This window comes from Sprattus sprattus, assembly GCF_963457725.1.
Source record: "Sprattus sprattus genome assembly, chromosome: 8".
NCBI lineage: Eukaryota > Metazoa > Chordata > Actinopteri > Clupeiformes > Clupeidae > Sprattus > Sprattus sprattus.
Genome location: NC_137927.1, coordinates 12,471,632 through 12,486,730, shown reverse-complemented (window position 1 = coordinate 12,486,730; position 15,099 = coordinate 12,471,632). Strand labels below are relative to the sequence as shown.

Here is a 15,099-nt window from a genome sequence, read left to right as displayed (position 1 = left end):
TGAACGACTAGAAATGTCAATCAGAGCAAGGAGTCCCAATAATCTAAGGCAATCTGTAAGGACCTGACCTTAGTCCATTCAGATCAATAGGGAAGTGAGGGAGGAAAGCGCAATCGGATCATTTACACTGGCTGTTTCAGAGGAAATATAGACTTCCCTTACACTTTGTACTCACTGTAAAGTGGATATCTTAGAACGCACTAAGAGGGCGACTTCCCGTTTTTCGTGATTGCAGCACGCTTTTTCCCCGCGACAATGTCTTTCCCGCAGCTGGGATATCAGTACATCCGACCGATATACCCACAGGAGCGCCAGGGGATCGCTAGCGCCCGACCCGGGACAGAGTTGAGCCCGTCCGGAGCTCTCTCCAACGTTCTCTCAACTATGTACGGATCACCTTTCGCAGCGGCGCAGGGCTATGGAGCCTTTCTTCCTTATTCTAATGATCTCTCCATTTTCAACCAGTTGGTAAGTTGTCGCCTCTTGTTATTGCAAAAGTCAACAATAGTAACTTTTGTGGAAAAAACTGCCTCATGCTTCATGTTCATGCTTTAATGCTGTAGGTATCTAGTAGTTCACATAATGAAAGTTAACTTTTCTGGTGATATTTTTTGTTGTTAAAAATTGTTAATATCAGAACTCTATCTTTACGCATTTAATCAGTAGATAACTTTACATCTCACTAGGCTCTACATTAGGACTGCGATTTGATCCAACTGATGTTCTTCGTATGTAAACACTAACACTAGTTTCGGGTTGCCATAATCAGCGAAATTGATGTAAGGAGTGGAAACGGGGCATTGTTTTCACACCAACAGTATTTTTTTAAGCATACTACAATAAAATATGTTCTATGAGACGGATTCTGTGACTGGCATTTTACTTTATTCCCGTGGGTAAAAGGATTGAAAAAAGTGGTATGCGCTACTTTTGTCAGACTCGTTCTTTATCTTTCCAAAAGCGAATCATTTATTTATTTAGACTAATTACAATGCTATTGTTTAAGTCTAAGATCATGCTTGGTGCTGAGTCAGCTGTGAATCATTTATGTGCACTTTATCTTACGTCTGGGTCTGCTCTTTGTGTTTTAGGGTGCTCAGTACGAGCTGAAAGACAGCCCAGGCATCCAGCACCCCGGGTTCGCTCATCATCCAGCCTTCTATCCGTACGGCCAGTATCAGTTTGGTGACCCATCCAGACCCAAAAATGCTACCAGGGAGAGCACTAGCACCCTCAAGGCCTGGCTCAGCGAGCACAGGAAAAACCCGTATCCTACTAAGGGGGAGAAGATCATGCTGGCCATCATCACCAAAATGACCCTCACTCAAGTGTCCACCTGGTTTGCCAACGCCAGGAGGAGGCTAAAGAAGGAAAACAAGATGACCTGGACCCCGAGGACCCGCACTGATGAAGAAGGAAATGTTTACAGCAGCGATCACGAGGGAGACGAGGGGGACAAGAGGGAAGACGAGGAAGAAATCGATTTAGAAAATATTGACACGGAAAATATCGAAAATAAGGATGATTTGGATGACCAGGACGACCTGAACGCCGATTTGAAATTAGATGGCAGAAGCGATTCGGAAATTTCGGACGGCTATGAGGATTTACAGGGGGCAGACCAAAGGTTTCTCAAATCTGTGGTGGAAGAGGGCAAAGAGATTCGCGTGGAGCGGGATGAGCACTTCCACCACCACCACCACCACTCCTTTGAAATAAAGGCGCCACAGCCAAACGGCGACCAAATGAAACTTAACCCCGCATCCACCAACTCTCCCCGTTCAGAAAACAACGCGGCCCCAGCCCAAAAACCAAAGATTTGGTCGCTGGCTGAGACAGCTACAACCCCGGACAATCCTAGAAAATCTCCACTAATGAATGGGAGCTCCGCTGGGCCTGCCGCCCAGACCATCATAGCTCCACACAGACTCATCTCATGCCCTGTTGGGAAAATCCAGAACTGGACAAATCGAGCTTTCTCGGCCCATCAGCTTGCGTTACTTAACTCAAACCATTACCTCGGACTGGCAAACCAAGCATCGGCGAACGGCCTAGCTCTCTACAGCAGGCACGCGGAAGAAAAGAGTCATAATTCAGACTCATCTGTTACAGGTACATGTCATCAACACTGAGATGTGGCTGAAACCGCAAATGTTTCCTATCAGAGGTTATTTCTCTAAAAAAAAAAGACTCAATTATAGACTGCTACACACATGTAGAAATGAACACGTTATTGAATTCTTCAATTCTATTCATTGTTGTATCACATAAGGATCACCAGTAAATATTTCTGAAGTTTTTGTTTTAAGCGGTGTTCAAAAATACGTGTAAAAGGACATTTATGATGACAGAGAAGTCTTCAGTGTCTTCTGAAAAGTGCGAGACAAAGAGACAGTAGGCCTGTAATTTCTGAGCTGTAGGCCCTTACGTCTCCCACAAACTATTGCAAGTGATTTGTTTTATTGTATTTTTTAAAGATATGTGTCCATATTTTGAAACATATGTAGTAGGCCTAATATCACCTCATTTTAAGAGGTAGGCTTTTGTAGTACTTATCTGATATCACAGACTGATATTTCAGTGGAAATAATAATAATTGCGTACTTTTAGATTTAACTAGACATTACAATTAATGTCTTTTCTTTTTCTTTATTACTATAATTTCAGAAAGATCTAGTGCCTTGGAAGCAGAGAAAAAGTTGTTAAAAACAGCCTTCCATCCAGTTCAAAGACGGTAAGACCAGAGTCACCTTACTTAATTGAGTTTCCATCGTTTTCCAGTAATTCATAAATTGTCTTCCTCACTGTTCGTAGTTTATCGACACGTAGCTTCTCTCATATTAGGGCCTAAAATGAGTGCAGTGAGTTTTGCCGGCTGTATCAATCTGTGGCCTCAAACGTCATTTCACTTTTTCTGTTGTCGTGCAAACCAATTGAGTTTTTCATTAGGTCATAAACCAAAATTGCGTCGATTGGAAATTATTTATTCCGTTTAAAACCAACGCTATAATTCTGAGTTTATCATATGACACATTTTCTTTACTGAATCTCCAGACGAAGATTTTTTTCTTTACATATTTCTATTCTATTTTCTGTATATTGCAGGCCTCAGAACCAACTCGAAGCGGCGATGGTTCTATCCGCGCTCTCCTCCTCGTAGGGTCTCTTGTGATTTTTCTATTTCCTTTTAATCTGTTGTAAGGAATGTAAAATAAGAATATTACATCTCTGTATACTTACCTTGTAAGCATGTCCAGTGTAAAACTGCTAATGTTATAATGTATGAACATGTAGTCTGTGAGTTTTTCTTTTTTTTTTCTTTTTGTAAGTTCTGTGAGGATTTGATGTTGAAATGTTTTGTATATAACGTAAAGAAAATGTACATACTTGTGAACCAAATTGTACAAGAAAGTCTATATTTTGGCTAATAAATGAACTGCTGCAACTTTATAACTACAGATGTGTTTTTCATGCAGTGGTTTTCCTAAATTATTTGGTGCTCTGAAATGTGTTCAAAAATTATGCTGGACCCTTTTAACTGTGGCAGTCAATGAGCGAAAGGGCAGAAAGTTGAGGGGAGGTTATTGTCTGAGCTTTGCTTCAGTGTAGGCTACATATATGAAGAGGATTGAAAGTATTTTCATATTTTAGGGACTTAACTGTAATTAGCTTCGAACATTTGGATATTAATGGGGCAGGATTATCTTCATTGAGGCGGAACAGCCAAATTTAAGTGAATAATTATTTCATTTATATTGGTCTGGAATTGTATGAAGCTCACAAGCACTCAATGTGTATTAATATTCCAGTCTTAAAATATTTGAGGCTATGGGGTTAAATGTTGTCCTTAGTGGATTATTTGCATAATCAAGGGATTCATGTGATATTCTGCGATTTTGCTATTTTAAAAATGTATAATGAATTTTAATCAGACATTGATGCTGTACTGCTTTCCATATGCCTCCAATACATTGTGAAATAATTTATTTATGTTTGTTTTCTCCCTCTAAGATCATTTGCATGTCAGCAGCTTTGTTAGAGAGTCGAGAAACTTTGCGTAAAGTTGGAGTTGGAGCTCCCTCTAGAGTCAAAATCTGATCACGGTTTCCTCTCACCTCTCGCAGCTGTTTGCTGTGGTTGTTCCTCTTCCGTTTTCATGTCAACGGGGCCTTCGTAAAGAGGAACAAACTAAATCAAAAAGGGAATATTTTAGATGTTTACAGACAATGCGAAATGTCAAACCAGAGTTATACAGAGGGTGCTGTCGTTTGTGTGAAAATTGTTATCGCAAAGTGACCTCAGCAGTGCTTTTTCTAATGACAGAATACTATCTCATTAGCATTAATGAATTAATTTCCTTTTCACCCATAGACAAGTGCAGATTATTACTTCACGTTCAGTGCAAAGTTATCTGGGAAAGTAATTGCAATATTATACATTTAAAGGGTACTAACAGAAGATTGGTGGAATTTCACAATTCAGTAGGCTAGTATTTTGGCTAGACGATTAATAAGCACTTTGTGTACCCAATATTAAGATCAAGTACCTGCCGTCGCTTTCATCATGAATCACGAAATTTGAAGTTGATGTTTCCAACCAGCTTTATTTACTTACTGTTTTACGCAATCCCCGTAGATAACCGTACACTTAACTTTCTTGAAAATCGACAGTGCATTAGAGATTTCTAGCCTATGCCAGCCTTTTTAATGTTAGCCTACTGAATATTTCGAAAAGCAGGTAGATGGAATAAATAATTGATTGCGTCTTAAGTATGTCGCGTAAATGAGAATGCACATTATTAGGGATTAAAATACAAGGCGGTCTAAACAAAAATATATTACAAGAACACTAATCCTAAAACATGTAACCATCTCTAAATGTTTTAATTTCCAGTAACCTCAGTTGAACTGGTCCCCATGGTAGGCCACCATTTCACGATTATGAAGGTCAAAACACACCGTGCTGTTTTTTTAATGATTTTTCATATTTTGGGCTAAACAGACACCACAGGCAAGCGCAGGAAACACAATCCATTAAATCTTGTCTAACTTAGTCGGTCTTTGTGCTTTGGTTGCTAACATAAAAACAGACAAGAACTTTGCGCTAAGCCGTGATGTCACGTCTCCGCCATGTAACGCTTATAGACCCCGAGAGGGAAAGAGAGAGAGAGAGTGAGAGAAGTCCTATTGAAATGTCCCCTTAAAAAAGACTGGCCCTTTTTGTAGATCCTCTCAACATGCCGCCTTCCTGTCCAATCAATTATCTGCCTAAGAACCCCTTGTCTAACTGGGCACTCACTATGCATATTCATACGCCACAGCATCCGTCATTGACACTGATTGATGTAATCATCTTTCTGGCTCGTAGCTTCCCGCTTTCACTCGGAAACGCACCACTGGCTCGGGTGCAGGAAGTACCACGAAGCTTGGTGTGACCAACATCTCCAGTCACCACTGATCCGCTAGCATACCCTTCGAGCAGGTCAAGGGAGAGGACGCGTTGCCCATAGCAGACCCTTAGAGATTCTCAGCATGTTTGCAATGCGCTGTTGAATGCGCAGCCACAAGTAGTTCCACAACACAATGACCCGATTGAATAGTGTTTAGAAAAGGGAAAAAATGAAATGTACTTGCTTCTAAAACGTAGGCTACGCTTTAAACTTATTTCAGTCATGACAGCAATATTAAAGAGCGGTAGCGACGTTGGGAAAATGTTTAATGGAGTGGCGCAAATCTGGCCGACAGGATTGGCACAACAAGGCCATCCAACAATTATGCACCGCCCAGGCTCGTTATTGACATAAATATTGATGATGTTTTCTGTGAATGGAGATTGTTTTTTTGGTGTGTTTTTTTTGTTTTTGCTGAGGGACCGCACACTCTGTTTTGATAATTGAAATTCATATGAAACAACGCTGAAACCCTGGCACACACACCTCAACCGGGTTTACGTCCCTCTGACCGGTGCATGAAATTAGGGATTAAAATATCCTACACGAAACAAAGTAATTATGGTTCCTGATGTCAACATACATGTTCGACGGACGCTTTCTTCTACTGTGCAAGTAGAATACATTAACGAACATTTCGCTCAGAGCTACACGGGGCCATTCCTAGTGGGGCATAGTGTGTCTCATTTATCCGCCCGTTAAATGGATGTCCTTGTGACTAATGAGCAATAATCAACACTGACTCCTCTTTTGATTTCTTCGCTTCCAGCGATGTTAAATACTCCAGTTGAAACCCTTTCGCTTGGGCGATGGAACATTTGCTTTGAAAAAGCTACACAGTGCCATTCCACATGTAGACGCTTGCACGCTCCATCACTCGAAAGCAAGCTCGCATGCACGCGGGCCTACAAAAATACAAAATGCACTAGTTTTTTGTTTTATAATAATCATTTGTATAATTATGATTATTATATTTCTAATTTTACAAATGTGTGCCTTCTGTGCATTTGGTACTTCATTTAGGTGGGTCATTGCTATAGTTTTATTTTATATTTAAGCCTGTATCATATTTTTAATGCTGCTGCAGTGTAATGATATTTGACTTATGTTTTTCTATTGTTTACCAGTCCATCACCCTTCTGAGATTTGAGTGCCTCTTCTAACTTTTTTGAAACAGCATGTTACATAGCTACCCAGGATAAGGAGAGGAATGCATTGTTAAATACTAATTTGGAGGGTGAAAAAAAAGTGACTGAGCATGGAATCATTAAAAAGGAAGGGAACTGTAATCTGTCTTTCTGCCTCTCCATTGATCCAGAAATGGGCTGGATGGCCGCTGCTGGCCGAGCCAGTGAGCGAGCGTCCAATGGAGCCATCAGAGGGCCTGCCTGAATGGAACGAACGGGGCCGCGGAGTAAATAAACAAGAGAGCGGCCCATTGGCAGGGCCAGAGGTGCCCCCTGAAAGGAGAAGGTGGCCTCGTCTTGTCACCTTGTCCTCCCCTTCTGTCATTGTCCCCTCAGTGCTCTGGGCAGCGGCCACACACCCCCCTCCCACCACAGAGATGGACAAATGTCATTTCTATTGGAACCCTGGTCTGGCTTTGAAGCTTGCCGCAATCTTTGTCCTGTGTGCTAATCCTTTTATGAAGCCCTCACTTGATTGTTCCCCTCTCACATCTCGGAGCTGGGCGAGCTATGGCAGCCCTGGTTTTGTTGTAAACCAGCTTTAACTGGCATGTTAGGTGAAAGAGGAAGGCAAGAGGGAGAAGGGGAATAGGAGCGGGACAACGGAAAACATATGTTCCATGCGGGAACTTTACATTTACAGGACATCCAAGCTATCTTTTTTTAGGACCACGAGATATGATATCTGAAAATATATAACTTGTATTGCAGCTCTGTGTCTATTATTCATACAGTTTATATTTGGTTAACAGTGTTTATATGCATTCTTTTTTGTTTGTGTTTTTTAATTTTTTGTTTTCCTTGCTTGTGACAGCCCTGTCAGCTCTGCCCTTTCAGTTAATCAGAAAAAAAGTGTGAGAAAAAAAATCTCTCTAGTTGGGAGCATTTTCTGTGAGACTTCTTTTAGGGCGGACAGATGTAGCAGGGAGCTCAGTGGGCTTTTTTGTCTGGTTTGTTTTTTTCTGGGCAGACCTGTGGACAAAGGCCCAGGGAGAGTGACATTCTCTAGAGCCAGAGGAGGAGAGGAGGAGGGCACTGATTTCATGCCTATTGTTGACAGAGGTTAGAGAGAGGAATGCTTTCACTGGATCCGAAAGGCAACAAGTGGGGTGCGGGGGCAGCAAGGGGGTGGAGAGGGGGTTTGACGGTGGAGAGCCAAGGGAGACGAGGGGGCTTTAGCCGTTCACCCATCTGAAAGATTGTGCTTTTCTCAGCCGCCTTGCATGCACACTCATCTTGCCCAAGTTACAGGGCAATTATGGAAATGGTGCTTTGAAGCCGGGCAAAGCTCCTTCTGTTTTCTTCCGTCTGACAGAGTAATGTCAGGGCTTTATTTTTCCCCTCTGTGTTTCTTTCACGCTTTCTCCATCCCTTTTTACACCTCTTCCCTCTCTACGTATTTAACTTGAATTTGAAGGTCAGTAAGGGAAACGGTGGCAAAAAATAATGACACCACAAATATAGTAGAATATTTGGGCTAAATTGTAAGTGTGTACAGGCTATAAGTGTGTGCTGCTTTATTCCCAAGGATCTTTAGTGGAGTCATGTTCGACTCACCACACTATTTTCAGTGTTTTCTCAGGGAATCGAATATTTCTGTTGCTGATACACAGACACTCAGACAGGCCCCCACACTCAGAATGGGTCTTCTAAATCTTCCCTGTCTGAACTTCATTGGACAGCAGCTGTGTTATTTTACACAGAATAAAGAAAACAGAGAGAATCAGGGAAGGAAAGACAAGAACTAAACAGAGAGGAAGAAAGAGATAATGTATGAATTTATGTGTATGTGTGTGTGTGTGTGTGTGTGTGTGTGTGTGTGTGTGTGTGTGTGTGTGTGTGTGTGTGTGTGTGTGTGTGTGTGTGTGTGTGTGTGTGTGTGTGAGAGAGAGAGAGAGAAATAAATAGCCCTTCAATCCAGTGTGTGTACGTCACTGATGTGCTCAGGAAGCCAGAGTCCTTCCTCTACTTTCTACATAAGTCAGCGTTGTAGCACGGAATTTCGATGCAGTGTGTGAACTAATAAGACATAGTTTCTCTTGCTTTGGAGACGATCACATGGCAGGAGAGCTTGCATGCCGAGTTGGCTGAGGTTGCTTTGGCCCAAGGAGACGAGTTGCTTGTATAGACAACAGGCGCAAGAAAGGAACTACACCATTTGTGTATTTGGGGCCAGCGGGGTTTCTGAAACAAGCAATGCTATTCATCCCGTTAATGACAACTGATATATTGTTCACATTCAATAACATTCGTACATATATCATCTATTCCCCCGTAACAGTATTGATTGTGGTATAGTTTTCAGAATTGGCTGGTGAAGGGAACTTAATAAATTCTTCCTTCTTGGAACTCTGTCAAACAAGTCTCCCCTTACATTTCACATGAATACATTACTGGGGTCTGCATGATTGATTAGGGACCAAAGCTGGGGGGTGAGCCGATGAACTCCCTCACTCCGGGTGATTAATAGACTTTATTAAACAGACTTCTTTCCTTTTTAATAATGGTAATGTAATAGGGGATGAGTGGGGAGGAGGGAAGCAAAAAAAGAAAAAGAAAAAACTTTATTGACTATCGCCGGTACTTTCCTTTCCTTCACTTTGATCTCGTCCCGTTTACATTAGCCGAGTCGGAACATCTGCTCTAGGTCCCCCATTCATCATGACACTATCAGCTCCGCACAGACTAGTTCGGCAAGTTACCTCCGTAATGTACAAGCACCCGGTACAATAAGTGCCATTCGGCTTTTGTGTCCCTGTGTTGCACAATATGAAGGCATTAAAAAGCCATTTGTTTCTCTCTTCTCATTACAAAGAGTCTCCGAGGTACAGGATTAATGTTGTATAGGCCTGTTAGCAACTCACACCCATGATCAAAAACCTATTCAGTGCTGGCAACGTCTATCAATATTAGCTTTTATCTGTGAGAAAGCCACTGATACTTATTCCATTACCCTGGAATATGTTGCCTATATAGTGATATCATACTTACAGTATCTCTTATACAACATAAGGGTCCGTAGTGCAGTATATATGTTAATCTAGGTGTGGCTGTTTCAGACTAATACAGTAAATATTGTGTGTACGGGTGTGCGTGTGTATGTGTGTGTGTGTTTGCATGAGTGTGTATGTGTGTGTGTGTGAGAGAGAGTGAGAGAAAGGGAGAGAGAGGTGTGTGTGTGTGTGTGTGTGTGTGTTCCTGAGGACTGAGCAAGTGAGAAGGCAGAGGAACAAATTAAGAATATTGGTTTGGTCATGCTGAGTGTGCAGTTGTTTTGTTCGGAGCTTGGCTGCTGACCAGGAAGTCGGTGAGCTCATGACAGTCGTGTTTTTGATCAGAGTAATTTGGAATATGACAGACAGATTGCCAACATACTAACATATATCACTTAAACGTCAGCACCACTTTTATCACAAACATTTACCTACACAATAGGCTTCACTCACAGATATTTAAGTTTATCATGAAAAATCAATGTTGGTTTTTGTGAGGTCGCCTATAGCATACACTGCGCTTCGCACACTGACGTGGATGACATCAGCCGGCTATCTGTGGAGTTTAATGTGGTTTGGAGGTCGATACTGCAGGTGTGAGGACTGCCCAGTGCAACGATGATGCCTATGCATGTTCCGAGATGTAAACCTCATTATTGATTTCCCCTCCTCAATCCAGCTAGCAGACTTGACTGTCTGTCTATCTCCCCTTAACCCCCCCCCCCCCCCCCCCCCATAAAAGTGCACGACTGCTATCTCCCGGCAGTCATTAAAGGATACTGAACACCACTCTCTTCTTGTTGTTTGGTGCCATATGCAATTTCCCTCGTCTTGTGTCAGTGAAATAGTGCTAGGTGTAGTCCATCATTCATGGCAGGTCTGGTTTGTGTGGCTTCCTCTGCCCTGACTACATCTCTGGGTGTCTGAATGAGGCCGAGGCCGGTAGCAGGAGAAAGCACTCCATTCTTCTCAACTTCTCTTTGTGCTTAGATAAACTAGTTGTCAGGGACATTGTCAGTGTGCTCCGCCATGACACCGTTCCCTCTGATAATGCCATTGCTATGCAAATGAGAGTGAGTGAGAGCGCTGCACATAAGATTTTGTGTGTGAGTGTGTGTGTGTGTGTGTGTGTGTGTGTGTGTGTGTTTAGTAAGTGCTGGCAAGGTAGTGTGTGCCTTGCCCAGTGCTGACAGCACATTGAACGTGGGCTGATGCTGTGGTGGGCACAAAAAGAGGCTGTCTGTAACACTGTACATAACAATTCTTTCTGTTTTTCTTTCTTACTTTCTGTGTGTGTGTGTGTGTGTGTGTGTGTGTGTGTGTGTGTGTGTGTTTACATACATGTATGTCGTGTGAGGGGCCCTCAGTGCAGACGAGAAGATTATCTCCTCAGCCCTCTCTCTCAGCCCTCTCCTTATTCATGGGCTCTCAGCAGGAACAGTGATACGCTCTGCTCTGCTTCTCTCTGCTCTGCTGAGGTTCCAGTGTGCCACCCCCTGCTCCCCCCACCCTCCTAGCCTCCCCTTCCTCCTCTGACAGGAAGTAGGAAGTGGGAGGCTACCGGCAGGGGCAGGCAGGGGCAGTAGCGCATGGGCGAGCAGGGGCAGCCACCCTGAATGTGCCCCCCGCTCGTACCCAGCTGAGAGCGACCTCTCCGGGCTTTGTCTGCACTGAGGCAGAGAGGGCACAATGAGGTGGCACTCTCCAAAATAGACGGAGGCGGCACCGCCCCCTCTGTTGTCATGCTAAAGGCGGCAGCACTCACTGGAACTGTATCCCCTTTCACACGGACAATCCACTGCACCCACATCGCACTCATGGAGGGATGGAGACAAAATGGCAGGCACATTCAATCCCCCCCCCTCACACACACACACTACCCACCCCAAACTAACACCCGTGCTTCCTCGAACACAAAAGCTTGTGTGTTTTTGTTTTTCAGACCGCCATGTTCTCAGGATTGGTGGGAAGGCTCTATTAGCTGGTGCTGGGAGCTTGGGAAAAATGCGACGGTTGATTGTCAGAACCTGAAACAGTCTCTGGTCCCCAGGGGGGAGCAACCATGTGACTGTGGGTAAAGGCATATCTAATGTCATTTTACAGGTAGATGAACAGGAGATTGAAGAGTAATTGGCGCTAATAATGGATGGCAGCTGAGAGGGGGAAAAAAAAGGCGAGAAAAAAAAATGCGATCCCTCCAATTCCTTTCCTTTCAAACTCATCTCCCTAAAGGCTCTGCACAGTTGTGCCATTCTAACGAAATATACAAGGGCTGAACTCTAACCTTTGCACTGTGCTGAAGGTCACCGTGCTCTTTTACATACACACAGATGAGGTCCTCTTCCGGAAATGATAAGACAAACAACATGGAGGAGCTAAGGTCAGAGAGTTAAAGCAACAGCTGAGATGACAATTAATTGGCTGGAGAGCGTGTAACTGTCATCCATTTCCCCAAGGTCTGGAAGGACCCACCACTTTTTCATGCTTCCCTCACCCACCCACCCGCCCGCCCCCTCTTCCTCTCTGTCTCCCTCTCTTTCTCCTTCTCTCCTCTGATCTTTCTCTCTCTCTATACAAACATTATTATCCAGCAAAATGACAGCACCCCAACCGATCAAATGTCTGTTCGGGTTCAGCTAGTGGACTTCACAGAGAAATTCCCATTCACAGCTTTGGCATGGTGTCATGAAAAACAGAAAGGAAAGGAAACTGTAAATGAATACGTAAACACTGGCCAAGATAACGTGCAGCGCATATCAAAGATTTATCTCCAGAAAATATGGATTTCAAATGTAATACAAATGTAAGGAGAGTTTGTGAAATAAAGATGGGCATTGCTAGCAGTATTACAAACCCTTACATTTGTAAGAAATGATTTGTGCTGTTACCTTCATGAAGAGTGTAATGTGAGAGTAGACGGACTGAAGGAGGGCCTGTCTTCGTCTCGTTTTGGTGTGAGGTAGCGCAGACGGGTGCGGATGGCAGCAGCACGGCATGGTTGACCTGCGTGATGGAAGTGGGGTTGCGCTGGGGTGTGAAAAGCGAGGGTGTGTGTATATGTGTGTGTGTGTGTGTGTGTGTGTGTGTGTGTGTGTGCCTGTGCGTGTGTGAGATAATGGCTCTTTCTCCACGCCTCTCAGCACTCGACGGGCACACAGCTGGCACACAGCTGGTCAGCACCGCCGCGGTGCCCCCTCCGTCCCTCTGTCGGTCCCCTCTGCAGAATGCCAGACACGCACTGTAAACGAATACAGCGGAATGGTCCGAGATGGAGGAGGATAAAACAGAAACAATAATCGTTAAGAGGAAGCAGAGCTGGGGTGAGGGGGAATGAATGAGTATGTGTATGTGTATATGTGTGTGTGTGTGTGTGTGTGTGTGTGTGTGTGTGTGTATGAGGGGGGGGGGAGGGTGTCAGACAGTGAGGAACGGTGCTGGGACCACTGCAGGAGGGGATCCATCAGTGATGGACAGGTGTTCCTCAGCAGTCAGCCTAATCCCCACACCCACCCAGGCCCCCCAGCCCCCCTCTTTCCCTCCTCCTCCAGCCCCCCTCGGCTCTCTCCATTTCCTGTCTTCTCCCCCTTCTCTTTCCTCAGCCCCATTATACAGGGTAGCAGCCGAGGAGTGGTGTGTGGGAGCATGGCTACTATTGGTCAGGAGCGAAAAGCACACTTAGAACCTCCCCCTACAACATACCTATCCACAGACACACACACAGACACAGACACACACAGACACACACACAGACAGACACACACACACACACAGACACACACACAGACACACACACAGACACACACACACACACACACACACACACACACAAAAACCCTCTCCAAAACAACAACCGCTAACCCCTTGCCGCCCTCTACACACACCAAAACACCAAACCGCGCATCCCTATACCCCTCCGCTGGCACACACACACACACTTTGAAACTCCAACTGCCCGCCCCAACCCCTCCACTGGAGCCCTATTCCCTAACCAGCTGCATGGGGAGCTGACACTGAGGATGACAGCTGAGCGTCTATCAGCGGCGCAGCAGGAGCACAGGCCTCGCTCGGCCCAGGCTAGGTGTCCGCAGGCAGGCAATCGATGAGCACGCTCAGCCCGGAGTCAAAGGGAAAACCACTCGGTAGACAAGCGGAGAGAAATCGGAGACATCCCCGGGATCCACCAGAGCAACCACTTGATAGAAAGCCGGAGGAGTTGTTTGACTGAACTGGGAAAGGCCGGTCTCCATTGGAAGCACATGTTCATTTTTTTGGTTTACTCTGCTTTTTGGTCCATTTTTAGTGTCTGAACATCCTCTGTCCTCTTCTATTGTTCATGGTCGCTAGGAAGACGCTATACAGTCTGACAAAAAGGAAACAATGACAGAAAAAGTGTGATAACTTCAAGGTTTTATTTTTTTCCTAAATCTTCTGATAGTCCCAGAAAGGGCAGTATCTGACTGGAGCAAGTTCCTCAGGGAGGTGGAGACACTTCACTGTGAGCTCTCTTGAAAGGCAAACCGTTTACTGAGAACATTTCCATTCTGCTAGACGTGTGAGGGCCTTGTGAAATGTGGCACCCCTGTATTTTCTGTTTCAACACCACTCTCGAGCAGGTGGTGTAAACGTATATGTGCATGACGTCTCCAGGAAAGGAATGTGCAGAACGCGATTCTCAGGTGTCTATCTCCCCATGGCGACCAACCGTGGCAATGCCGTGTTACCACAACAACCGGCATAGCGATGGCGAAGCTTCACCCCCCTGGCAAAAGGTCAAGGCTGGGTGATCTGCATGTGGTGTTGGCTCTCATGTCACTACATCCACGGACTAGATTGGATCACTGCGCTTTGCAACTGATAACCACTCGACCCCGGGCTATTAGCATTCTTTTTAATTGCTTGTTAACAGACATCCACTGAGTCTGACAGAGAAAGAGGGAAAGAGAGAGAGAGAGAGAGAGAGAGAGAGAGAGAGAGAGATGGCAAGTCAGGTTTTTTTTGCATTGCATGGAAGAGGATATTCAAATCCTGGCGGATCCTTTGCATACAAATGGACCACTTTGCTGTTTTTATCGGAGAGCAAAGTAGACAAACCACACCATCATGAGCTTGTGGGCTGAGAGCAGCCGAGATAAGAGTCTACCCTGCTTAGGGACAGAAAAGCACAACCAGATGACTGGGGCGCAACGCTACTTAAAGGCCTTCTCCACAGAGAGCCTGAGAGAGGGAGAAGAAAGAGAGAAAGAATAAGAGAGAGAGAGAGAGGCAGCGGAGGGTTTACACTGTGTATAATTTTAAACAAGATGACTCCATGCCGAGTTACAAATTAAATAAAGCACCAAGCTGGAGGCCATTATCATTTCTCTTATTGCCTCCATCTTTGTAGCGTTTCAACGACAAAATAAATATCTGCACCACAGTATCAAACAACCCAACCCAGTATTTGTTTTGTGGCGAGGGCTGGAGAAATGAA

The 15,099-nt window shown here is 44.5% G+C and overlaps 1 protein-coding gene across 1 annotated transcript; it reads left to right on the top strand.

Annotated features, from left to right (window-relative positions):
- Positions 1–255: 255 nt before the first annotated feature.
- irx3a (iroquois homeobox 3a) lies at positions 256–3,160 on the top strand (the record flags this gene model as incomplete). The annotated part of the gene is made up of 4 exons (XM_080844169.1): positions 256–468; positions 1,092–2,112; positions 2,668–2,734; positions 3,106–3,160. 4 exons carry the CDS (start codon positions 256–258, stop codon positions 3,158–3,160), a joined length of 1,356 nt encoding a protein of 451 aa, XP_080700295.1.
- Positions 3,161–15,099: the final 11,939 nt, after the last annotated feature.